The following is a 24,958-nucleotide window of genomic DNA, read 5'->3' on the forward strand; positions in this document are numbered from 1 at the left end:
TGTCAAAATTAATCAATATCCAAATGGACAATTACCTCAGGGACAGATTACTTACATGCCACAATGAGGAAAAAGCTCTCTTCCACCCATGTGTACGTATCATATCTCACATAGTCATTCAATTAGTAACCATGAAGATCAAAATCAAAAATTATTTCCATTCTGTTACTTTATATGTAATGAAGGAAAACCACTTGCAATAGTGATTTTTTTCTGAATATAGAAATATTTATTGACAGATATAAAAAGCACCACATTCAATATCATTTGAGATATCTCTGTGATATTCCAGCATCAAAACATTTCTACATAGCCACATATTTAATCAATAATGTAAAAGAAATTAAGATGAATTCGGATCTATACAGAAAGGCATAAACACTCACAGTTTGGCACAAACTGACTGAGTGTATAATATGAAAAAGATCTATGTGTTCATATTGAGGACCCAGTCAATGGTCTCCAGCAGGAAGCTCATATTATAGTGGGCGGCGATGTTCCGGAACACTTCCACCTGCTCAGAAAAACTCTGTAACCAAACCAAACCAAACAAGTGGAAATTAGTAGTTACAAGACACCACATTTCTGAACAAGAGCATTTAGACTGGGGTTTATTAGCTTTAAAACACAGGTATGAAATGCTAAGTGCAGCTCAAGTACCTTTGTGGTGAAGCTGAGGTTGAAGTCTCCTGCACAGCTACAATACAGCGGCATGTTTGCTTCCTTCACCCCTTTGCATTTGGAACATTCCTATAATATGATAAAGATAAATGCTTTCCAATCAAATTACTGATACCATATGACAGAAGTCACTAGGACATGTGCCCTTTGGGTGTGTTGGGTGTAAGCTGACTACAAATGAATTAGTTACTGTAATCCAATTACTTTAAAAGTCAAAAAGCAGTGTAGCACATTACAATTATAATTTTAGTAAACAGATTATAGTTACAGACGTTCAATTAAAGTTGCTGTAAGCTTTCATTAAAATACACAAGTCCTTTGAACTACTTCAGTGGTACCTTTATGTTTCTTTTATGTCATTTTTGGAGCTTGACATGAAAGAACATGACTAACATACAGTATCGGATATGGATCGGGCTCGCCGGACCAATACCTGTTCCATCTAGAAACGGCAGTATCGGATCGGTGCATCCCTAGAATAAACAGTGTTGGGGTCTCCCTTACCAGGTCTTGTAGAGTGTAACTCATGAGTTTCTTCTGCAGTGCCTCCACCAGTGCTATTTCTATTGACTCTGTGTCATACTGGGCCTGGCAGTTAGAACAGAACCACTGAGGAAGAACTGAACCATCCTAAACAGGGAAAGAGAAAAAGTTTTATATAACTTGATTACATAAACATAAATGCTTGAAATAAACTCTGTAGTTTAAATGACATAATTTGGTATCTCTGAATAAATCTAAAATCCTTAATGGGGCATTCACATAAGGTGTTTTTGAGTTACAAAGGTTTTTCTATGTAAATGAGCTAGACGGATATATTTGATGGTTGGGCCACGTTTGAATGTGTTTACAGTGTCTTGCGCCGGAGCAACAAGTCAAGTTAAAACAAAGGAACGTACATTTTTAAAAACCCATCACGAGACACCAGCATTGTTATATATGTTGCGGTGCATCTAGTTGTTTTTTTTTAAACAAAGAGCAATTTCTTACATAGCCTGAACGGCCCCTAAAACACACTTAACATACAGTTGTGTTAAAAAAAATGTCAGTACAACATCAGAACCCTGATGAACCAATGTTATTAGTAGTAGTGAGATTTCTGTATTGCAAATCATTTATTTGTAGATGTAGTAGTGTAATAGAAAAACAACAGACCCAACTGTCATGACATGCACGCTGCTTGTTCTTGAGTAATTGACTCATTCGTTGAAAGAGGTGTGTTCAAAATAATAGCAGTGTGGAGTTTAATTAGAGAATTCATTAATTCTGTGAAAAAACAGGCGTCATAAATTGTCCTTTATCAAGGAAGAAAGGAAGCAAATGTTTCACACATTGTTATAAAATATATTTCCTTCTGAATAGCTAAGTAAAATGGGCCGTTCCAAACACTGTTCGGAGGAACAATGTAATTTGATTCTAAAGTTGATTGGAGAGGGGTAAACGTATAAACCTATAGGAAGCTCAGCTAAAATTATCTAAAATGCTTTAAGATGGCAAAAAAAACAGAAACACATGGAATAAATGAGCAACTACTGTTAAAATGGATAGAAGTCAGACCGGCAAAGATTCAGCCAATCATCACCTCCAGAAAGATCAAAGATGATCTAAAATTACCTGTAAATACTGTTACAGTCAGAAGATGTTTGATTGAAGCTAAGCTATCAGCAAGAAGCCCCCGTAAAGCACCATAATTGAAAAAAAAATGGCAAGTGCAGAATCTGTTAAAATTTGCCAAGGTACACATCGATTGGTCCAAAGAGCAAAATTGTTCTTTTCGGGTCTAGTGGTCATCGACAGTATGTCAGGCGACACCCTGGGTACTGAATTCAAGCCACAGTACAGTGTGAAGACAGTGAAGCATGGCGGTGCAAAAATCATGGTATGGGGATCTTTTTAATACTACGGTGTCGGGCCTATTTATCGTATACCAGGGATCATGGATCAGTTTGAATACATCAAAATACTCGAAGAGATTATGTTGCCCTATACTGAAGAGGAAATGCCCCTGAAATTGGTGTTTCAACAAGACAACGACACCAAACACATGAGTAAGCAGGAAACATCTTGGTTCCATACAAAAAGGACTGAGGTAATTAAATGACCCCATTTAAAACTTGCGGGGTGACAGTAAAAATGCAGTTTCTGAAGCAAAACTTAAAAATTCACAGGAACCGTGGAATGTAGCTGTTCATCCTGGGCTGAAATACCTGTTTCTAAGTGCCAGAAGTTGGTTGACTCTATGCAATGCAGATGCACAGCAGTTATCAAAAACAATGGTTATGCAAATAAATATAGAGTTTGAAGAGAAAAATGTTAACATTGCTATGTTTTTGAACAGATTAATATTCCTTTGCTTTCTGTAAAAGAATAACGCAGACTTGATAAAATGTGTTTTGATTTGGAATTGAATGTGTAATGTTTCCACTACATTTGAAATATGGAAATAAAATCTATTAAACAATATATGCACTTTATTCACTTTTATTAACGCACTGCTATTTAATTGAACACAACTGCAAAATAGTGGCAAGTAATTAATCAAATACTAAACTTCTGCAGGATTAAACAAGAGATAAATTGTATTATTGAAATTAAGAGTTATGCCCTTACCTGGGCAACTGCGGGGTCTTTGCAGAGGTCAAGGTCACGGCAGAAGTTACAATGGTGGCAGATGACCTCGGGCAGGACGTAAGACTTGCAAGGGTCACAGAACTGGGCGTCCTCTGAGAATTCTCCGACATCAACCAATCGTAAAAGATCACGCTTCAGTTTGTTCACCTGATTGACAATGTTGGCATCTAGAGAAAGCACCTGCGATGGACGTTAGATACAATGTCAGACAGGTGTGTACTGTTACTGTATCCAATAGAGATGTATTGTTACAACTACAGTTTAAATACAAAAAATTGCTGTGATACCAGATTGAGGGGTGAATGCTCTTACCTGGCAGACATATTTAATAAACTCCAAAGCAGGGTTGTTGAGGGGCAGGTGAGAGCCGGGAAGAACAGGAAACATCTCAGATGGTAGTGTCACACTGCGAGTGCTCGACACTTTCTTCTGAATCTTCTGAGTGATGGTGAAGAAGTTCTGTGTCAGTTCATTGGCCACATACTCCTGCGAGAATGTAATCAAACCTGGAATAACAAGCAAAAACACAAAAACACACAAGTAAATATTAACTTCCATCTGCATCAAAAACTGTGTTTTCATACAAAATGATTTACATTTTAAGACTTTAAATATTCCAAAAACAAATACAGTGGAGGGTCTTTCAATTTTCTTCTTTTAACTTTTGACAATGAAAGGGCTGTCATTAGAATCAAGAATGTATCACAATAAATCTCGAGGTTTTGACATCACACGTGGTAATAAACAAGTTACCCATAAGAAAATCAGTCAATATATTTTGGCGCAAACAAAGGCTGGACTATTTCATGACTTACCAGGAAGTGCACTGACATCTCCGGAGGGCTGTTGGGATGCTTGACTCCCACCCCGCCTCTTAATGGGTGTGGCACCTGGAGCATTCCTTCGAAGCTCCTGTCTCATGCTGTGATAGACAGCAGCAATATAGGCTGCAAGAAAACAATTATGAGAGAAAAATTCACTTATATTGAAAAACGTATGTCGTAAAATAAAAAAAAGCTACTACATCTAGATTATAAAGTTCTATTAAGATACTTCACTTAGACTTATAAAGAATATATAAAGAATAACAAGGTCAAATGAATTAGTAACACTTTACAATAAGGTTCCATTTGTTAACATTGGTAAATGCATTATGCATCATGAACAAACAATTATCAATATATTTGTTACATCCTTTAATAATCTATGTTAATGTTAGTTAGTAATAAAACAGTTGTTCATTGTTAGTTCATAGCGCATTAACTAATGTTAACTAATACAACCTTTGATTTTAAATATATATTAGTAGGTTCAAAGTAAAATTAACTAAGATTAATAAATGCTTAATAAGTATTGTTCATTGTTAGTTCATGTTAAATAATGTTAACAAATGGAACCTTATTGTAAAGTGTTGCCAATTAATTTAGAATATGTATAAGGAGACCTGACGTCACCTGAGACAATCACGAGGAAGTATTTCTGACAGGAAGTAGATTGAGGCAGGTATTGCATGATGTTCCAGCTACTCTCGATCAGGTCTTCCACATCATCTTCATCACCGTCCTGTTCTTCATCATCACCTCTGTTTTCTACATCATCTTCCTCATCCTCACTACCAACATCCTCTGCTCCATCCTTCTTTTTCTTCTTATCATTGCCATGCTAGTTTGGGTGAAAACCAAAGACAAGTTTTGGTGAAACTCACCTTGAACTGTTCAAATGAAGCCACAAGTTAACTGCAAATATGCCAGAAATGTATCAACGGTCATTTTCATTTTTAATAAAGACATTCTAGAACAGGCCCTCCACATGGCTTAATGTGGCCCATGGCTCATTTATCCTAAAAGCATTTTTCTTTTTTATTGGACATTTCTGTTATCTTTGATTGTGACCAAAACCCTCACAAGCATTTAACATGCACAGGGTTGCCAGATAAGAGACAGAACACCATCAATTTGAGATTTATACTTGTGCAAATTGGAAATATTAAAGCCTAATTTTATACATATTTTGTGCAATCAGGCAACCATGCACGCAAGCACATTCTTTCTAGCTCTCACTTTGCCCTTTGATCAAACATAGCGACCTCTAGTGCAATAATCTGCACAAGGAAAATTGTTTTTTTATTAAAACAATCCCCTGATGTAGAGAGTGTAAAATTGAATATTAAATTAACAGGGAAGTAGAGATGGTAAAATAAATAAAGTATAATAGATAATGCCTGATAGCAAATATCTACCTTTTGTAGAGCAATACAATATTTTAGGCAATTGCAGAATAGTCCCATTAGTCACATATATACTTCAGAAAATTGAGTACACAACTATTTCTGGGCTTAAAAGTTACAAAAACAAAATCAATGCGGAACATTGTATCTCAAAAGGAATACAATGTGGCCCCCTATGCACTACTTAAAGCCCGATGTGGCTCCTTTACCAAAATAGTTGCCCACCCATGTTCTAGAAATTCATAACATATCAAGAAGAACAATCTTTCTTAGCCATATTATTTTACCTCTCCATAGAGAAGGCTGGAGGGCAGCTTCCCCTTCACTCCTCCAAAGTTAGCAGGATCCATCCACAGCAGAAACTCCCAACAACGTGAGAATGTGATGGACAAAGAGTGAAAGATCTCTCGAGAATGGATGCTACAGCCAAGGAGAAGAGAGCAAACAGAAAAATAAATCATAACTAATGGTCGAGCAATATATAGCAGAGGCCGATATATCGGCCGATATTCAGACTTTTACTTAAATTTCCCCTTTGGCCGATATGTTTCTTGAGGGCACCGAGAATTGGCTGCTTGCATGTGAAGTGACTGAAACATGTAAACGACCAGTCAAGGTTTTTGTTGTTGTTACGTGCCATCGTGTTACTACAATAATAGATTGGTGTGCAACACAGTGACATTTAAACGATCCGCATATAAGAGCCACGGCAGATGCATTTGAACTTATAATGATGAAGTTCTTGCCCGTTTCATTCTCCCTCTCTCTCCTCAACAGTTCCCTGTCACTTTTCTAATGATAAAAGGCAAAGATCAATAAAATTCTATTATATACAGTCTGCAAATATGAAGATATATTGTTTAAACAGATGTAATTCACAAACCTCATGGAAATCTAGAATTTTCTTCCCGTTGAGAGCTCATCTAATATCTTCCTCTGAAGCATGTATTCTATTAGCCGGAATCAAAACTTCAGGATCAGGATCAAAAGTTCCTCTGATTCACAAATCATAATGACAACCTAAGCAGGCGATCAAGGCTGTTTAAACTGTCAGGAGATTGAGATCTCTCAATTGCACCGGATATACACGCATCTTTCTAGCAAGTCAGTCCACTGTCGGCCATAGTCTCTCGGGAGACTATTTCCAGTCATGAAAGTGCGGCTCCCATCTACTTGAATGGAGAAAGACCAGCAAATCAGCAGTAAAATCCGGCAACACAGGTATAATAAAATGGTGCTTCTTTACCTCAGATTATGCAAAAAAAAAGCTTTCATAGGTAATGCGCATGCACATTCTCGAGTTGACTGACAGGTGATGTCTGCATCTAAAAGGTGATTGGCTCTTTTTACCTGTAAGGCGGGACTTCCTATCTACATCCGTTGACTGTTGGCTGCAGTTGGGTGTTCAAATTTATCCCATTCATTTTAACAGAATGTTTGAACAAGTTTGCTAAATATTCGCTGGTGCAACTTCAAGATAAAAGCACTTAACATATGCTGTGAGTAAATGTTTTATTCTCTATGCACTGTATGTACAATTTATATGATTTTGTATTTTGTTTTGAGAAAATATGATTGCCATATCCATGCATCGGCCATTAAAAACCCATATCGGTCGACCACTACTCTAAACAATCTAATTCTAAAGAGGAACTTTCAGAGAACACTGAATGATCTTCAATTTAAATTAAGTTTAGAGTCTAGAATAGAATCAAAGATGGAATTTCTGAGAAAGCACTGACCTGTTAGTGATGTACTCCACGTATGCAATGGCATCATCAATGCGTCGTTTCTTGGTGCAGAGGATCAGGCGGTTGAAGTTTCCATAGATCACTGAGGATCCAAGACGCTTAAACTCTGCCACAAGCCTGGAAGGTTTCAAATATTAAGTATCAATTAGATCATTAAGATTAACTATTCTTATAATAATGAAAGCAGTACCACAAACATCTATTTATTGTCATCTTAAAATATTTATTCTTTAAGTAAAATGCAGTCAAAATATATATTATAATGTATATTTGTATTTTATCTATGAATACTTAATTTAACAACTTGACAATAAATCCTTAATTCTGATGGCAGAAACAAAGATGGCAATTCTGCATTATTATTATTATTATTATTATTATTATTTCAATGGATTTTTACATTTAAATTGCAATTTGGCAACTTTAACAAATTATCTTTAATAAACTATTCACCATCATTAGAGAAACAAAAGTTAACTGAGTTGCACTCACTGTAGAAAGATCTTCTTCATCATGTTGAGAAGTGTGCGCTGCAGGGCCGGGTCATACAGGAGTGAACTGGGTGAGCGCAGCCACCGGTAAAAATGCATCACCTGATTATCAGCATAGACATTGTGATACTGCGTGATCTCTCGAACCCAACCAACAACCATACTCTTCAGGATCCTGGACAAGGACAGAAAAAACTAAGGAAACTTTGCACCATTGAGAGTTTTAAAGAAATAAAGGAAATTTAAGGGAAAACATGTTTTATTATTTTTATGAATCTTTCTCTCTTATTTACTCATACCTGAATGTATTGGAACAGAGGGCAGTCTCATCATAGCTGGCCACTGCGTTTACCCCCTGATTCCCTGACATCATTTCCTCCAGTGACGCATGCTGAATGACATCAAAGCTGACACCCATGCTGGCCCCGCCCTCCATGTCGTTAACATGTTGGGACTGCAGAATGGTGTTAACTGCCAAGCTCTGAATATCCAACTCCACACAAACTGAAACACAGTCAAAAAAGTTCATATGGATTCTCTACTGCATGGATGGAGAAAAATCAAAACACAGTTTTCAAAAGTTCTGATGGAAAACAAGTACACACAGTCATTGTGGTTACCTGTGGAGTAGCAACCCTGACTGTTGATCTCCATGGAGCCCCTCTCATCACTCTCCATCACCAGTCTGCTGTCGTCAGCCTCTTTCCCCCCAAGATCCGGCCGTGCCGTTGGTGACAGCCACAACAGGTGGTTGTGCTTTCTTAGATGACGTGCAAGAAATAGATCTGATCCAAAAATAGAAATGTCCTGAGGCAGGTTTCCCACGGGCAGGTGATAATACCTGGAGAGAGTAAGGGTATTTTAGGAGTAGGATTTCTGATGTCACTAAAATCTATCTGTCGAGTAATTAAACAATCCTAGGGCGATTCACACGGACCAAACCACAGACAGCCATTATAAACAGACTGGAGTGTGTTTCTTTGTTGCACACTTAAGTTCAGAAGAGTGCTATCATACTAATCAAACAAACTGCACTAGTGTTAAAGGAGACATAAGTGTTTTGTGTACCTGGCCATATCAAAAGCCTGCGAGAGGCAGCTGTCAAGGTTAAGGTAGTGTTTGATCATTCGGCGTGCCCCATGCCGTTGCCAGTCCAGTACATTGTAGCTTATCTCGTCTATTACATGAACAGGTACAACCGGGAACTCCTCCAGTATCGTCATGCCGGCTGCCAGTCGCCGCAGCTCCCAGTTAGACTGAACAGCAATCAGGGTTGGACCACGACGCTCATCCTGTAAAGAGGTTCAGATGTTACTGTTGCACTGCCACCACATCTCCTTAAATTGACTGTGCTGTTGGGTTTGTGGTGCCTTAAATGATACAAAGACATTTTGAGATGGTACCTTGTAGTTGAGGAGTATGCGTTGTAATGCACGGTAGATGGCTTTGATGTCATTTTCAGCACGCACTTCAAACAGATGTTTCTCAGGTGGTAAAAGCTCTTCTGTGGTCTTCTCTAGTAGTGCCTTGCGCTCTGCTCCATACAATGTGCTCAGGTTTGGCATTTGATTACTGCGAACCTACAGATTTGATGCATAGTATAAGACTGAATGGGGTTTTAAGAAATGTTATATAGAATGTGTTATATAGTTGACACATTGTAAAGTCCTACTCAGATGGTAATTGTTAAATGGCAAATGCCAGTGTTTTTCTCCCACCAACCAGGAAAAAAAAATCCTAGACGAATTACAGAAAGAGAGCTGATTTTTTTTACATATAGTGAATGAGAGCTCATTGTAATAAGAGGAAAAAAAAGCTAATTGTTTAACTGATTAAATGGGCCATTTTAATAGCAACAGGTAGGCTACGCATACTGGTTTTAACATCTTCAAATACGGTAATGTGACTGACCACGTGTGATTCATGCAATTGTGGTTGAAATATAATGACATGTTTGGAGCTGAACCATGGGCCTTACCGTGTCAAGGACAAAGACATTGGCTTTGCGTTGGGATGGTATGAAGAGACCAAACAGAGCTTTATGGCCCTGACTGTGATGGTACAGGTAGATGTGCCTTACACTGCCTGTAACACATAAAAACTATTCATTTAAAATACCTTGAAGCATACCAATAAACTACTGACAAAGCTGAACAAAATGCTTAAGCATCGAGTGCATTTATAAATTATATTTTCATCTGACCTGGCTCAAGGTAGCTGAACTGGGCAAGCGATCTCATCTCCAGGTGCTCCAGGTCAAAGGTATCAGCCTCTCTGCCAGCCAGATCTCTGACCACCTGTTTATTGACCATACACATGCAGCCTAGCTGGACAAGAGCCCGGAACAGCAGGGGAACCTACAGGTTGCATGTCACAAAGTCAGTTAAATGACCTCTCTTGATGTGGCAAAATAAGGTCATTGCACCTTAGATCAGCAACCCTCTCTAGAAATCAAGATAAATTCATATACGTCACCACATTCATTAAAAATTACCAAAGGCTTTGATAATGGCCCAAATCCTTACCTGTGTCTCATAGACTCCCTCAATATCAGGAGCAGAGAGTTCTGCATTGATCTCGTTGATATGTTCCAGGTACATGTCCTCAGGTACTGAATACTGGTACAGGTAATACACCACACCTGAGCGTGGCAGCATCCTGTTCACCTGCCATTTAAATAGATTTCAGTGCATTAATATAATATTATTTTAAAACTAAGTTATGAGAACAGCTTTAAGGAATGAGTGGAGAGATAGATCCGGAAATATTGGCTCTTTAATGAGCTGAAGTGATCGAAGGCCCCATAAAGATTGGAATTATTTGTTCTAGGTGAACCTATCCCTTTTAATCAGTGCCAAATACAGCATTAGTAGTATATAACACTGCATTTATCTTGAAAGATCACGTGACAAGATAAAAATGTAAGTATTTTGGAGCAACAGTGTGCAGACAAAATGATGCAACTCTCCCCTTTAAGTAAACCAATCACAATTCACGAGTGGTAAATGGAGTTACATTCGAGATGCATGTCAATACTAGGTGTATAGGCAACCTGTCTCAGCTGTCCACTTGTGATTTGATCAACTGAGACAGATGTTAATACCAGGTGTAAACAGGGCCTAAATGTACATGTCAGATCCATAGTACCCCAGCCTGTAGTTAAGAACAATTTTGGGAAATACTGCCTGGTAAGACAAGGCACAAACTCTCCAAGTATCAAACCTTTTTGCAGGTAGCTCCCTCGTCTTGCTTGGGAACTCTTTGATTGACATAGAAGACTCGTGGGATATTGAGTTTCATGCAATGCAGGTCACTGCCAATCACAGCCCACAGCTTATAAAGGCCAGGGTGATTGGTCTCTGCAATCTAGAGGCAGTGGTTAAAGAAACAGAAAATGCATTTTTATAGTGCCAACAACTGTAGTCATGTTTCATAGTTCAAAAATGACTGATTGGGAATGTTCATGGCAAATCTGTGTTCACAGTAAAGTTCTGAGTTGCTGGTCCATCTTACCTGGACAATCTGCCATGGCATGTCGAGGATACTGCGGGCAGTTCGACGCAGGAAACTGCCTAGTCCAGTAGTTGGTCCATCACGTATTACACCACCACTGGTTTGCTGAGACTCTCCATCAATCAAACGTCGCCGCTTTCTGCGTTCCTTCCTCTGCCGAAGTTGCAGCTCCCATTTTTTCTTGTGATAGCGCAACCAGAGAAGAAGTTCTTCCTACACAAATGCATAAAAAGGAATTTGCCATATCCGAATGAAGCCTCAACACACCTCTTAAGATTCAAACTTTGACTAGCCTGTGCATTACCCGAGAGGCACCAATAGGTGGCGGTGGTCCCAGAATTTCTCTCCAAGACTGAGTGAGCTCCTGATCTTGTGACTCAACTTGGCTGTCCTCTCCCTGAGATATTCTCTTCCTCTTAGTGCTAATGAGAATAGCAGGCTGCAGGGGGCGCTGTGGAACACCAAAGTCCTCCATATCAGGAGTCTCACCGGCTGCTTCAGTTTGATGGGCCACCTGAGAGACAAAAGATTGAAAAAATAACTAACAAATAAGTACCATGGTATTCTTTGGAACAGCAAAAAAAGAACCTTGAAGTACCATGTAAAATGATGGTACATGAATATGCATTTTCCACTACATTATTAATAATGGCAGGAATGGCTCCATAAAGTAATACATTCCTCTCTCCAGAAGTCTTTAAAACTAATGTGCAGTTTATGACATGTACCTATGAAATCAGCTCTTTAATATGAGTTCTTAGACATTTACAAATTGATACAGATGAATACACACACAGCTACTAATGTTAAACTCTTCATTAGCGTCACTTAGGGTTGTTCTATTGTTTAAATAAAACATTCACGGTATATTGTTTAATAAAGCAGATCATTGTTATTATCATTTTATTATTATTATTATTATTATGTGTAAATTATATTTAATAGTATACATGTTTGATGTGAAATACAATCTGAGGGTTTGGGGCATGCTCCCCATGAGACATTTTTTCAAAAACACGACCAAAACGTTAAATTCTAATGACTCCGAGAAGCATTTTTTAATTTCTGTAAGTTTGCGAAGCATTCATGTAACTATTAGCTAAAGTATTTCTAAAAACTTAAGAGACCCTTTTGACAAAATGTGTTCTTGAGCTATGGTTTTGTGTTCTTCTTAAAACATGTTCTTTTGTTTTTGTAAATGTGTGTATTAGCACCTGTCTCTTTCCCTCACTGGTGAAGAGTTCACTGATCTTCTTTTGTTTGTAGATGTCATTCTTTTCCAGAAGCTTCTTATGCAACCAGTCTGGATGGCGCACTCTGGGTACTGGATTTTTCACCTGAAAAGAAATCTTTACTGTCATGACAGGGAACTGAAAACAAGGTAAAATATTATAACGCAAACATACAGCTGGCTGAGAGGACTGACAAGAGGTTCCAATTCATAATTTGTACCTGTTGTAGAGCTGCAGGGATAGTGATGATCTTCTGTATGGCACTGCCCATACGCTCAATGTAGTAACTCCAGTCCAGAATCTAAGGGATGAATCAGAGATGAACAATAGAAATAAAAAAAATAAAAAATAACACAACATTTCATCAAGTAATGGCTATTATTACGGTATTGTGGTCAAAGATGATACAGGTTAAACTCAGGTAAACAGCATATATCTGAACTTACAGATCTGATGTCAAGATCATGGAGGCTGGGCATCTTTAACCACTTGCGAAGGAAATGCTTTTTCACACTTTCCTCTGCCTGAAATATGGCGAGAGGGATCGCCCTGCATGAGAAAGAAAAGATTAAGCTTATATGTTTTTTTTGGCATTAATTTCAAAGAAAGAAGTGCAAACATGAAAGCAGGGGTGAAAGAGGGGATGAAAGACATGACACACATCAGACTTAGGGGTTGGGCGATGTCCCCTAAATTTGACATTAAAATATCGCGATGGATCGTCGGGGCGTGGTGGGGAGGGGTTTGTATATAATTTCATATAATTTTCAAAAATTATATGAAAAATTATAATTTTGTTATTTTACCAACCCAACTAATGACTCGTCGGCGCTTTATCAGTAGGTTGCACCGACACGTGAAGCATTTTTTTTTTAGCTTTCACTTAAGAAGAGTTGTGCACTATTTATTTGAATATATCTCTTTACATAAATACTATTTTCCACTTAAAAACTATAATTTCGTTATTTTAACTCACTGATGAGCAAAAGGTCGAGGCAGAAATGACCATGTACCTGCAGGAAATGGCCATTGATGGGGAAGAGGACCCGCTGACTTGGTGGAAAACGAACGACAAAAGGTTTCCGTTCATGGCAAGATTAGCACGGAAATATCTGTGCATATGTGCTACCAGTACTCCATCAGAGCGGGTCTTCAGCACAGCGGGTAGTGTAGTTACTCCAATCCGCAGCTTATTAAAACCAGATAAAGTGAATATGGTCTATGGTGAAAGATATTAGACTTCTTTACGCATTTTTCGCCATCCGTTGCGGAGCTATTCGATTTTGCATAGGCTATTATTTTTTAAACGTTCATTTGTGTAGTTCATATGACCACTTTACAATATTTCAATAACATAATTTATTTTGTAGCCTGTGCTGAAGTTAATTGTGCTGCTAATTATAAGTGAAATGTTAATGCCGAGTTTCGGTCTGAGTGTTGTTCCGTTTTCTTGTTCTTTATTTGTTGTTCTTCTATGTTTTAATAAATGTGTGTTATTCATATTCACCTTGTTTCTTTCATTTGATTTGACATTATGGATTTATGGCCAAGGAAATTTTTCTTTAAAAGTATTAACCAGACAAAAAGTTATTTGACGTTCGCTGGTCTGGGTTTATCTTAAACTGCCGCTTCAGTGTATACAAGAGCTATGTGACAATGAGCAAGATTTTCTGAGACACTACAACTACTAATAATTAATTAATAAAGGCTATTTTCTTGTAGCCTACAACATAAAATATTTTAATCTAAATGTATATTGTAAGACATGTAAAAAAAAGACAAGAAGCTAACAATGTCAAGATCAATATTTGTGTAGCCTGCCTGACACGGTATTTTCACAGACTAACACGTCACGTCTCTGGCATATACCACAGTATTTAAAATAGCATATATGCATTAGTTATATTCTCAATTTAATTTACAGAGCAATCCCTGCAAAGTTTTTAGGTTAACTATAGAAGAGACTAGGATTAGTGAGTCACACTAGCAAGACTCGCAAAAGGGGGCGTGGCATCACGATGGTGGCTCTACATCGTGATGTTGGTCAGCCATCACGATGGACGATGATATCGTCCATCGGCACAACCCTAATCAGACTCGAACCTTGGTCCCCATGAGCCAAATAGTTTTTACATTTGAAAATGTGCACAGCCCACTGCACCCCAGCTCTAACAGAATAAGCACTTCTGAGAAAAAAGCTTTAAGTGTGATGTAAAAACAGATGAGAGAAGCTCTCTCCACAGTTCTGCAAACCATTCTTACACTGGTCGTTTTCATTTTTGCATAAAAAAAAAATTAAAAAAAAGAAATAAGAAAAAAAAGTCAGTTTAAGGTCCATTCACCTCTCAGTGACGGGTGAGCCCTCCGGCTTACGCGAGATGACATATCGACAGCTGAGGCCAGCGTCCTTCACCATTTGATCTCCAAGGAACTCAGCGAGACGCTTGGCTGTGCTGATGGATGTGGATTTCTGTTCTCCGTAATCTTCCAGTTTACGCGACATTGATCGGTTTTCCGAAATCAGCTCAAATAGTTCTGCATCAGGCATATTTGCAGCCTTGAAGAAAAAAGATAAAAATAACTTGTTTGTAGCCTTTTACCATGACACAATTAAAGATTTTTAGATCTCATATAGAAAAGGATATTTAAAAAAACATAAAACCCCATTATTATACATTCAATTATTCCCCCTCACACCTGTATAAGATTTTGACTACTCATTTGTGGTTACCTTGCTGTAAAGCACATCAAGCCAATAGTCTGCCACTTTAGCCACAGAGGAATAAACCTCCTCTAGAGTCGTGCCTTTCAGAAAGGCTTCGAACACAGATGACTGGAAGATCTTAATGAGCTGGAGTTCTCCTCTCCTCTTCACCTCAAAACCCTTCAGCTCAGCCAGAGATCCATCCTCATTAAACACAGCATACCTGAGGAAAGACAGGATATTAAGCATATAATGACCTAAAGTCTGTATATATATTAGTACAGAATTCAACATCACTAATTAATACTTTAACCTGAGCATTTTATAAAATAAATTTACCAATTTCATGGGATTATGTGCCTTGCAGGATCAGAACCTGCAACCTTAGTTAGCAGCCCAGATCTTTAACAACTAAATGATACCAAAAATATTTTCTTCATATTAAAATAGTCTCTCTTATTACAGGTCAACAGATATGATGTGGTCCACACACACTAGGAACATATGAGTCATTATAGGTGTGTTGTTCAGGAAGTTTTAATAATGTGATAAATTACAATGCAGATTTCAATGCCGGCCAATGCTTCTCACCTCTTCTTTAGCTTTTTTCCCTCTTCTTTGGAGGCAGGTAAAATCATAGCCAGGTATGGCCCATCAACCTCAAAGAAGATGCTGTTCTCAGCTCTAGTCTCATATGTTAGAGATGCAGGATCCACAAGTTCCTGATACTGATGATTGGTGAAGCCCTCCTATACATTCAAACAATTAAAAAAAAAAACAAAGGTTCATTGGGATTCCTCTTTTTAAGAGTCTTTAGAGCTCACTGACTAGAAAGATTGAAAATGTAAAATCTTTTGCAAAAAAACAACAACTCAGCTGACACTGAATACAATTTGGTTTATTGGCTAAAAGTGGAGCAAGATAAATTACCTTGACCATGATATTGAGCATGGCTCCTGGATAACTGATGGTCACTTTGGATTTCTTCTCATTGGTAGACTTTATGACAAAGTTCTCAGGGAACGTGTTGGGAAGGACACACCAGATACCATCAGTGTCCAACTCCAGAGGCCTCCTATTGACACAAAGGATACATTCAATCATAAACGATGAACTAAAGTGTTAATTACTCAAGTATCCACAACAATGGAAATAGCCTGACCCGATCTGCTCGATGAGTTCTCTGGCTTGTGTGATGATGTTGGCACCAGTGAAACACACAATCCCTGCCATCTCCATTGAGTACCAGCGTGCTCTGAGGAACACAAAAGGAGCAAAAAATAAAATCAAGTTCTGACTTACAGTACATATCAAATCATATTAAACATGAAGAACACAAGGTGAAGCTGAATGATATAATGGAGTGGATGATGACAAAAAAGACAAAGAAATTAGAGGTTTTAATGCAGTGGGCACTTGCAAACCTCAACAAGACTCAAACCAGACTGGAAGCAACTACTGAAGAAAAATAAAGTGCAGTATATTTGATAAATTTAAAATGGATTTATCTAAGAGCTGATGTTTCAGTACCCTTTCCTCATGACGTATCCATAAAAGGAGTTGAGGATGCATTTGTGCGCCAGCTGCAGAGACTCGTAGAGAATCTCCATGTTCTTACAGCGCTTCACTTCCGCTGCGTCCCCGTTGTCCTGTGCTGAAGACAGCTTCTTCTTCCACACCTGGACACATAATAGAAAAGATTTAAAGAAACAAAGCCCCCTTCACCAGTTCACTTCATCCATCACCATATATCTAAACTCAAAGGCAAAATGGATCATTCCCAAATTGTGAAAGTATTGTTGTCAGAACTACTGAGCACATTAACATACTGTATTAGCCTCAGTCCAGTACCTTGTGAAGTCCTTTGAACTCATATCGACGGTCTCTGAAAGCTCGAACCGTGTCAACATAAAAAGAATTCTCTCTCTGGCAAATAGTTGTGACTCTCTCCTCCAGTCTGGTCAGATGAACCTTCTTATAAGCTTTCCTACAGTAGTCTAGAAAAACAGATGAACATTGTTTTACTCTGTTACATTTTCTCAAGATCCAGACCGAACAGCCATTCTGTCGATTTCTATTTGCATGTATATTAATAATAGATGCCGACTAAGACCCCTTTCTATGATAACATTCAGATATGTTTAATGTTAACAAAACCAAATGCCTTGCAGGTGGGTATGAAGAACAAGAATTTACTGACCTCCCAAGCGTTTCTTCTCATGTCGAGCCTGTTCCTCTCGATTGAGCTCATGGAAAGCACGAGGTCGACCATTAGGAAAGAAAGGTGGAAACTTTTCTGACTCCAATTGCTGCTGAATACGATGAAACTCACTCCTACTGGCCGGCACTATCAGGGAGAATATAAGAGCACACAGCGCTCAGACACCAAAAGTACTTACTCTAATTTAGCTATAAAGTTACTTACTCTGTTCAATATGAATACCAAATATATGCCCATAATTCTGACATATCAATGTGAAAACAACAATGGACTTTATCTTAACCAAGATGACAAGAAGTTCAAATCACTCACTGATCTCTCCTCTCCACTGCCAAGCCATCCTGCGCTGACAGTTTGCACCAGGCTTATTGAAATCACAGGCAGCACATGTAGCTTCATCCACCATGGCAGAGGGCTTGAAAGGAGAAAAATTAAGTAAAATATGGATAATTGTTCATTTAATTGATTTCCCCAACATTTAAATGTCATTAGAAGGAAATTATTACCTAAAGAACCTATCTGAAAAATAAACTCAACTGTGGCATACCTGCAATCTGTTGGTGAGGATGATGTTAGGGTACATAGCCCCCACATCCAGATGGTAAATAAGAGGACATTCGATTCTATTGGGCACTTCCTTCAGAGAGATCAGCTTCCTCTTGATTTCATCACACACCTGAGACACAATTAAAAGTCAAATCACACATGGCATATGGGGAATTAATCTGAAAATCAAATGCATGTACATGTTTATGTTAATCTATAAAACAGGCATCATGTCACATCTGTAGATGCTCAAACAGATTAAGGCAACATGTAAACATTAAACATATGGTTCCAACTGACCTCATTGAAGTTGGTGACCTGTTCGAGTGGAATGTTCTCCTCTTCCTCAATGGCATGACGAAGAGTTCGCTCCACCCTCTGAAGCAGGGAATCAAATGCTGCTGGATTCTGCCAGAACAACAACCATTATTAATAATTAGGCAGCAACGGCACTCTAAAAATCTTTTTCAAAAACATTTGCACTCATTAAAGAAAATCAAAACTTCCTAGTTACCATTTTAAAGCGGCACGGGATATCACTCCGGAACACTCCAGATTCCAAAGCTTCTACATGGCCACCTACGTAAGTCTCAGAATCGAGGACATGACCATCCTCTGTGAGTTTATTAAACACCTGCTCCTGCTTGTTTGGGAAGACGATGTTGGCGTGGAATGCCTGGACCATCAGCAAGGCTTCACACAGGGTACCGGAGCCTTTTCGCAAAACCTGTTTACAAATTGCATGTTTAAACACATATAGTACAAAGCAAAACCAAGATGTAGTAGATTTAGTGAGGATACAGACCTCATCGGGTTCCATAGGGATAATGGTGCAAAGGGCAAAAATGAAGGGATGAACATACTTCATGTAAAGGTAATATGTGGCCACAGCGTCAGACACTGAATAGGTGGCCAGAGTCTGAAAAACAAACACAGGTGAATTTATTCAGAAGCACTGACTCCACCAATCCCAACAAAACTTGAAATAAAAATATCAACATTTCTTTAAGACAAAATGGTATTCAAATCACATTTAAGTTGCATAATGAGAACATTGAATGGAAAATAATGTCAGGTGGGACTTGACTTTATCCATCAAGATTTGATTGGATCATGAAAAGTGGCTATAATATTATTGGTTACAATTATTTATCACCACCCACAAGTTTAAGGTTATGTCAGCAAGGACGAAAAGTTTTTTAGAAGACAGAAATGTTATAATCCGTTATCATTTCTATATTCTGATGGATTAAGAAAGCAAACATTTTGTTCATTAGAAAACCACTGCATAATAAATCATGCAAATTAAGAGCAGGGACATTAATTAAGTAAATTAAGAGGGTGAATTTCAACATCAAATAAATTGCCAACAGATTAATTGAGTGAAACTAATGTCATATTTTCTCTAACAGCTTTCTGAGAGCATATTGATTAAATGTTTTGTTCAAATTTGTGATCAAAAAACGATTTACAGTGGGATAGTGTTGGAGCAGAGCAACAGCACCTGTGGTTCTTCAGTAGCCATACGGCACATCTCCTCTGGGTCCAGCTCGACAGGGTCATAGCCTAACTTGGCCTTTGCTGCAGCCTTCAGGTTATGGCTACCTACAGGCAGGTAACTGTCTCTCTTTACCCACCTGAGTAAAAAGAGGGGAGAAAGGGTACAGTCACTAACAAAGTCATTTAAACCTTATAAAGGGTGTACACAAGTCCCTGGGTCAAACATTACTTTAGCAGGAAAGTGATGATATGTCATAAATACCGGAGGCAGTCCATGTGAATAGCCTGGCTGGCTTTATATTCCCCCTGATTGTCCTTCTGGAAACCAATCTCACGGTACATTATCAAGCCAAGCTGGGCCGCACGGGTCTCCACAAATGGCCTGAATACATAAACACACAAATCAACTAGAACCACAAACGTTTTGTAGAAACATAGGTAAAGAGAAAACAAAAACTGCATTCTGTAGAAGACAAAAAACAGAAAACAATGTAGAGAAGTAACAGGCATCTATAGAACCTAATTTAAGATAATCTAACACAAATCATGCCCTACCAATCAAAAAAGTCTCCGTTATAAGTGACAAAGATGCTAGGCTTGGTCTCATGGATGTGTTCAAACCATCGCTGGATGAGAGCAGCCTGTAGACAGAAAGCAAAGGTTGCTGTTAAGAGGATTTGATTAGAGAGACAATTGTGAACATGGGAAGACCAAGATTTACTTATGAACTACAGGCTACATATCCCTGAAGTAAAACAGAATCAAGCTATGTAAAACATGCCCATATTGTTCCTAGCTTTGTCTTAAAGGTGCACTCAGTAACTTTTGGCTTTGTATCATCTTGGACTTACACTGACACCTAGTGGCTTGGATGCAGCATCATTTAAAATCAATAAATGTAGAAATTTTGTATTCACAGTCAGCCATAATTACTCATTATCATTGAGTAAAAATGAAAAATAACTGGATGGTTAGTACTGAGATTAAGCGAGTAGTATTTGGCCGGTCATGTGATTCTAACATGGCAGCCCCCATGTGTGGACCCTCTCAATATAGAATAAAACAGCTTTTATAAGGTTACTTATATGAGTAGCCATGATTTCTTACCTATATTGCAAAATTAAAAGTAATGTCTTTAGGGGTTAAACTTTTTTAATGAGGAAAAAAAATTACTGAGTGCACCTTTAAAATTGACAACACATAATTCTCCACTTTTCACTGATGGCACTAAGTAACTTCTAAGTAAATCATTCAATGCTTATTGTGTTGAAACTTACCTCATCGGGTTCGTTAAATACAGTGAAGGGACCTTCATACTCAGGTTTTGGGGTAAACTCAAAATCCTCTATATCCTCAGAGACAATTTCTCTGTTTGTGATGAGGAAGCCCTGAAAAAGGAAACAAAATGTACATTATAAACCATGCCATGATAAACAAATTCCATTAGTGAATGGAAAAAGAAAGATATTTCTGGAACATACTACATGGCAATGTAAAAAGCTATGTAATGGTTGCGTTGTTGCATACAGACTGACAGCTAAGAGCAAGTTATCTACTCTAGACCCACCTGACCATCAATCATGTATGAGATCATCATGATCTGGTCTGTTTCAGCATCAGGGAACTTCAGTGGGAGTTTAGTGGTCTCGATATCAAACGCCAGTACTACAGGATCCTTAGACAGACAGGGAAACATTCTGTCATGAACAATTTTGCAGAATCCTCACCTAATGAGGATTATCCACACAATCATGATTCGCCAGAGGAAAATAATCTTGTTTGTGTTAACTTAAAGTCTCAGGGTGAGCATTTAAAATCTTTAAACCATGAAGAAGTGTCTGTTAAGATTCTTACCGGTCTCTCCACAAGATCATCCCTGCGCACAATCTCAGGAGGATAGGCACTTCCTCTATACCGCACATTATACCAGTGAGCCTGTTAGAAAAACGACATTCTTGTCTTAAAATCACAAAGTCCAATTATAATAATGTTTGTTCAACTTCATAATCAGTAGCCTGAATAGGATGTTTCTTTACCACGTGAATCTTCAAATCAATAGCAACACGGACGTGATAGGGCACATCATATTCCCGCATGTCTACGATGTTGTCAAGTTGTTCCGCCATTTTCTTTGATGAGCCATCCTCATCCTCTGTCACTACACTCCCACCAACCAAAGCACTATAACACACAGAGAAAAATATAAGCAATCTACATGATAAAATAACAACGGTAAATATTTTAATTGTGCATAGCGACAAATTTTACAAGTGACTTGCTTTAAGTTAAGTTTGTAAATTAAGGTTTATTTCTTCTCCGACTACCTTGTGTCACCACAACATAAACTGTTTAAAATAAGCATATTGTCTATGTAGCAAAAAGCTGAAAATTTAAAAAAAGCAAATGAAAACCTGGATAACATGCTGGTGTAGGCATCATTGGACTTCTCTCGCTCCCTGTTCTTGCGGACAGCAGGTGAGATCTCCCTCTTCACTTTAGTAAGGTCATCCACTGTGTTAAAGTACATTTTGATGTAGCTCCTCTTCAGTCCCACAAGATGATTTGGCTTTGAAGAACACAGCACAGTCATACAAGTTGTTGATAATGGAAATTTCCACTAAATGATCTTGCATGGCCATACATGCACTAATACACAGATGTTACAGCTTATTTTACTTGTTATAAATGAGTATGATTAGTGAGAGGAAGAATAAGTCAGGATAAATCAAATTTTCTTACCAGATCCAAGTCTTCTTTGGGCATAATTTCTAATTTTGCTACTTTCCCTTGGAACTTCTTTGATAGAAAGGAGATAACCTCCCTCTCACAGTTCTGTCCCCAAAACAAAGAAATATAATTTTATCCATTCAGCATTGTGTTCTTAAAGTATTTTCATTCAGTGCAAGAATTTTTAACTTACCTTTTTAGTGGCCACATAGAAGTAGGGCTTAAAGGGAAGAGCAACCTATGAAAAGTACAAAAAAAAAAAGGTGAAAATTATAAAATAATGTCTTCCATATCACTTTTAAGTCAAGTCAACACAACACATTGGCAAAGGTGAAGGAAAAAAATAAATCTACACCTAACAAAACATTCAATTTAGTTGAATGACATAATGCAAAAATTATACACTTGAATTTAAAATAATCCTGACAAAATATTTTCTTGCAGTAAAACCAAATGAAGTGCAGCATTATTTTTGTGTAAATGTGACGGATGATAAAATAAATGTTAAAAAGCTTGAAAACCCATTTAGGATTGCATTTAGGGAAATGTTAATCATTGTAATATTGCACCTTGAATCGGTTTCCATCCTCCTGGATAAAGTAATAGTCCACAGCACTGACCATTCTCTTGTCATCATCCAGAATCTCAGTCTGAGAAGAAATAAATAGTGTAATATGTAGATAACGCTTATAATATTTGGCAACATGGTCTGTGTGGCAAAGAGCTAATGGCAAAAGTTTTGGAATGGCACCAGTGTTTAAACCTCTGACACTCAGTCTTACCGGGTGCATGTTGATCAGCCACCCAGTCTTCTCCCCGGGCTCCTTCATACGTTCAAAACCAAACCGTTCGTCCATCCCATCGGTGAACTGACTGCGCTCCAGCCGATTGACAGCGGACATAGCGGAGGCATCATCCCTAATATCAAACCAAACACCAAACTAAATGCTAAAAAACCAGGGTTATCATCATTCAGCATTTGACAAATGCAAAAGATGTCACACAGCATGGAAGGAGACAAAAATATCAGGGTGGTGTGGCTTAGCAGTTAAACATCTGGGATGGTAACTGAAAAGATGCTGGTTCGAATGCCAAAAGGGCTAATTCAAGAGCTATCACTACTGTGTTACTTTGCATAACTAATTACTAATAGGAAAGCAAGGATACATTATTTCTAATTTATTATCTGCCTGATCTATGAAACCTAAAAATGTATATTTAAAAGGAATGGTTGAACCAAAAATTTTAATTCTCCCATTATTTACTCCCCCTCATGACATCCCAGATGTATTTAACATTTGACATTCTTTTTTCTGCTGAACACAAACTAATATTTTTAGAATATCTTTGGTCTATAAGTTCATTCAATGCAAATATATGGGAAACAAAACTTTTTTTAAATCATCAGAAAAGTAATCCACAAGGCTCCAGTGGTTTAATTCATGTCTTCTGAAGCGATCCAATCGGTTTTGGGTGAGAACAAACCCAAATGTAACTCCTTTTTCACAATAAATCTTGACATTAGCAGTCTCCTTGGCAATCATGATTTCAAGATAGATTACACTTCCTAGTGCCATCAAGCACCCTGAGCATGCATCAAGTACTAGGATGTGTAATTGAGCTTGAAATCACGATCGTGCCTATAGACTGCAAAGGCAAGATGTAAGTTAAAAAAAAAGGTAAATTTTGGTCTGTTCTCACCCAAAATCTATTAGGTTGCTTCAGAAGACATGGATTAAACAACTGGAGTCTTGAGGATTACTATTATGCTGACTTTGTGCCTTTTGGAGCTTCACAGTTTTTGTCCACCATTCACTTGCATTATATGGACCAACAGAGCTGAGATATTCTTTCCAAAAATCGTAGTTTCATACACATCTGGGATTGCATGAAGGCGAGTAAATGATGAGATTATTTTTATTTTTAGGTGAACTATCCCTTTAACATGACATGTCAAGCACTGACAGCAGTGACATGCTGTTCTTCACCTAAAATTATTAAAAAATATATATAATTCTTGTTTATTTATTATTCATTATATTTTATGATCTAATTTATAGAGTGCCAATATTGACTATTAGTATATAAAAAATAGGTTCTTTACACACTTAAGGACTAAATTAGCTGCAAAACGCTTAAAAGTTGTGGTTAAATTATGGAAATGGCAACCAGCCACAGCACCTAAAATAAAACACATTTTTTTTAACCAAAAATCTTATCGGTCCAACTACTTTATAGACGGAATTTGCTTTAGAGCCAAGTTTAAATATCACAGATATGAACATACCAAGTACAAGTTACACTAAATGAACATGTAACATTACAGAAGGCTCTCCTTACACTATACATTTTATTATGAATACTTACTGCTGGTTGTCCTGATCCCCACCACCTCGGCCAGGTTTATATCGTCCACTGTTTTGTAAAACCATTTCAGGCAAGTCTACAAAACCAAGTTATGGTTAGTTATCACCTTCACTGTAAACAATATGACGCGCCAGCTGTCTGTCCACAATTTCAGCGCGAGATAACTAATATTAAACCTACTGCTCGCATGAATATATCACAAACGTCCTTTCAACAACGATCTCCTTATACATGTACATATAATGCCATTTGGAATCGGGATATAGGAAATGACAGTAAATAAAATCCTGTTGTTCATACAGCGCTTCCTTGCATTGAAAGACAGACTAGAAATTTGGCGCGTTTTGTGTAGTTGCCGCGAGCTCCA

At 37.9% G+C, this 24,958-nt stretch overlaps 1 protein-coding gene across 1 annotated transcript; it reads right to left on the reverse strand.

The window, feature by feature from the left end:
* Positions 1-294: 294 nt before the first annotated feature.
* Positions 295-24,656, reverse strand: pole (polymerase (DNA directed), epsilon). Its single transcript, XM_052097882.1, has 49 exons — positions 24,592-24,656; positions 23,007-23,142; positions 22,794-22,874; positions 22,418-22,462; positions 22,237-22,329; positions 21,909-22,063; positions 21,534-21,678; positions 21,352-21,432; positions 21,065-21,172; positions 20,775-20,885; positions 20,053-20,138; positions 19,760-19,879; positions 19,502-19,634; positions 18,803-18,916; positions 18,512-18,724; positions 18,298-18,405; positions 17,999-18,127; positions 17,764-17,866; positions 17,431-17,577; positions 17,082-17,227; positions 16,761-16,909; positions 16,393-16,485; positions 16,161-16,305; positions 15,822-15,979; positions 15,258-15,453; positions 14,869-15,083; positions 12,973-13,075; positions 12,747-12,827; positions 12,509-12,631; positions 11,599-11,808; positions 11,295-11,507; positions 11,004-11,147; positions 10,307-10,447; positions 9,985-10,138; positions 9,760-9,866; positions 9,185-9,361; positions 8,850-9,073; positions 8,402-8,622; positions 8,081-8,285; positions 7,783-7,956; positions 7,282-7,407; positions 5,827-5,959; positions 4,767-4,974; positions 4,128-4,259; positions 3,625-3,818; positions 3,292-3,492; positions 1,186-1,311; positions 661-750; positions 295-529 (listed from the first exon to the last, which is right to left on the reverse strand). Exons 1-49 carry the CDS (start codon positions 24,654-24,656, stop codon positions 428-430), a joined length of 6,864 nt encoding a protein of 2,287 aa, XP_051953842.1. The 3' UTR covers positions 295-427.
* Between the last annotated feature and the right edge of the window lie 302 nt (positions 24,657-24,958).

Source organism: Xyrauchen texanus, chromosome 3 (assembly GCF_025860055.1).
Source record: "Xyrauchen texanus isolate HMW12.3.18 chromosome 3, RBS_HiC_50CHRs, whole genome shotgun sequence".
Taxonomy (NCBI): Eukaryota; Metazoa; Chordata; class Actinopteri; order Cypriniformes; family Catostomidae; genus Xyrauchen; species Xyrauchen texanus.

Bases quoted from the DNA above. Each gene is read 5' to 3' on its own strand.
- pole (XM_052097882.1), bottom strand. From the start codon at position 24,656: ATGGTTTTACAAAACAGTGGACGATATAAACCTGGCCGAGGTGGTGGG. The intron at 20,886-21,064 runs GTGGGTCTAGAG...TTCCTTTTTCAG, and splicing joins CATACATGATTGATGGTCAG to GGCTTCCTCATCACAAACAG. The intron at 530-660 runs GTACTTGAGCTG...GTTTGGTTACAG, and splicing joins ACCTCAGCTTCACCACAAAG to AGTTTTTCTGAGCAGGTGGA.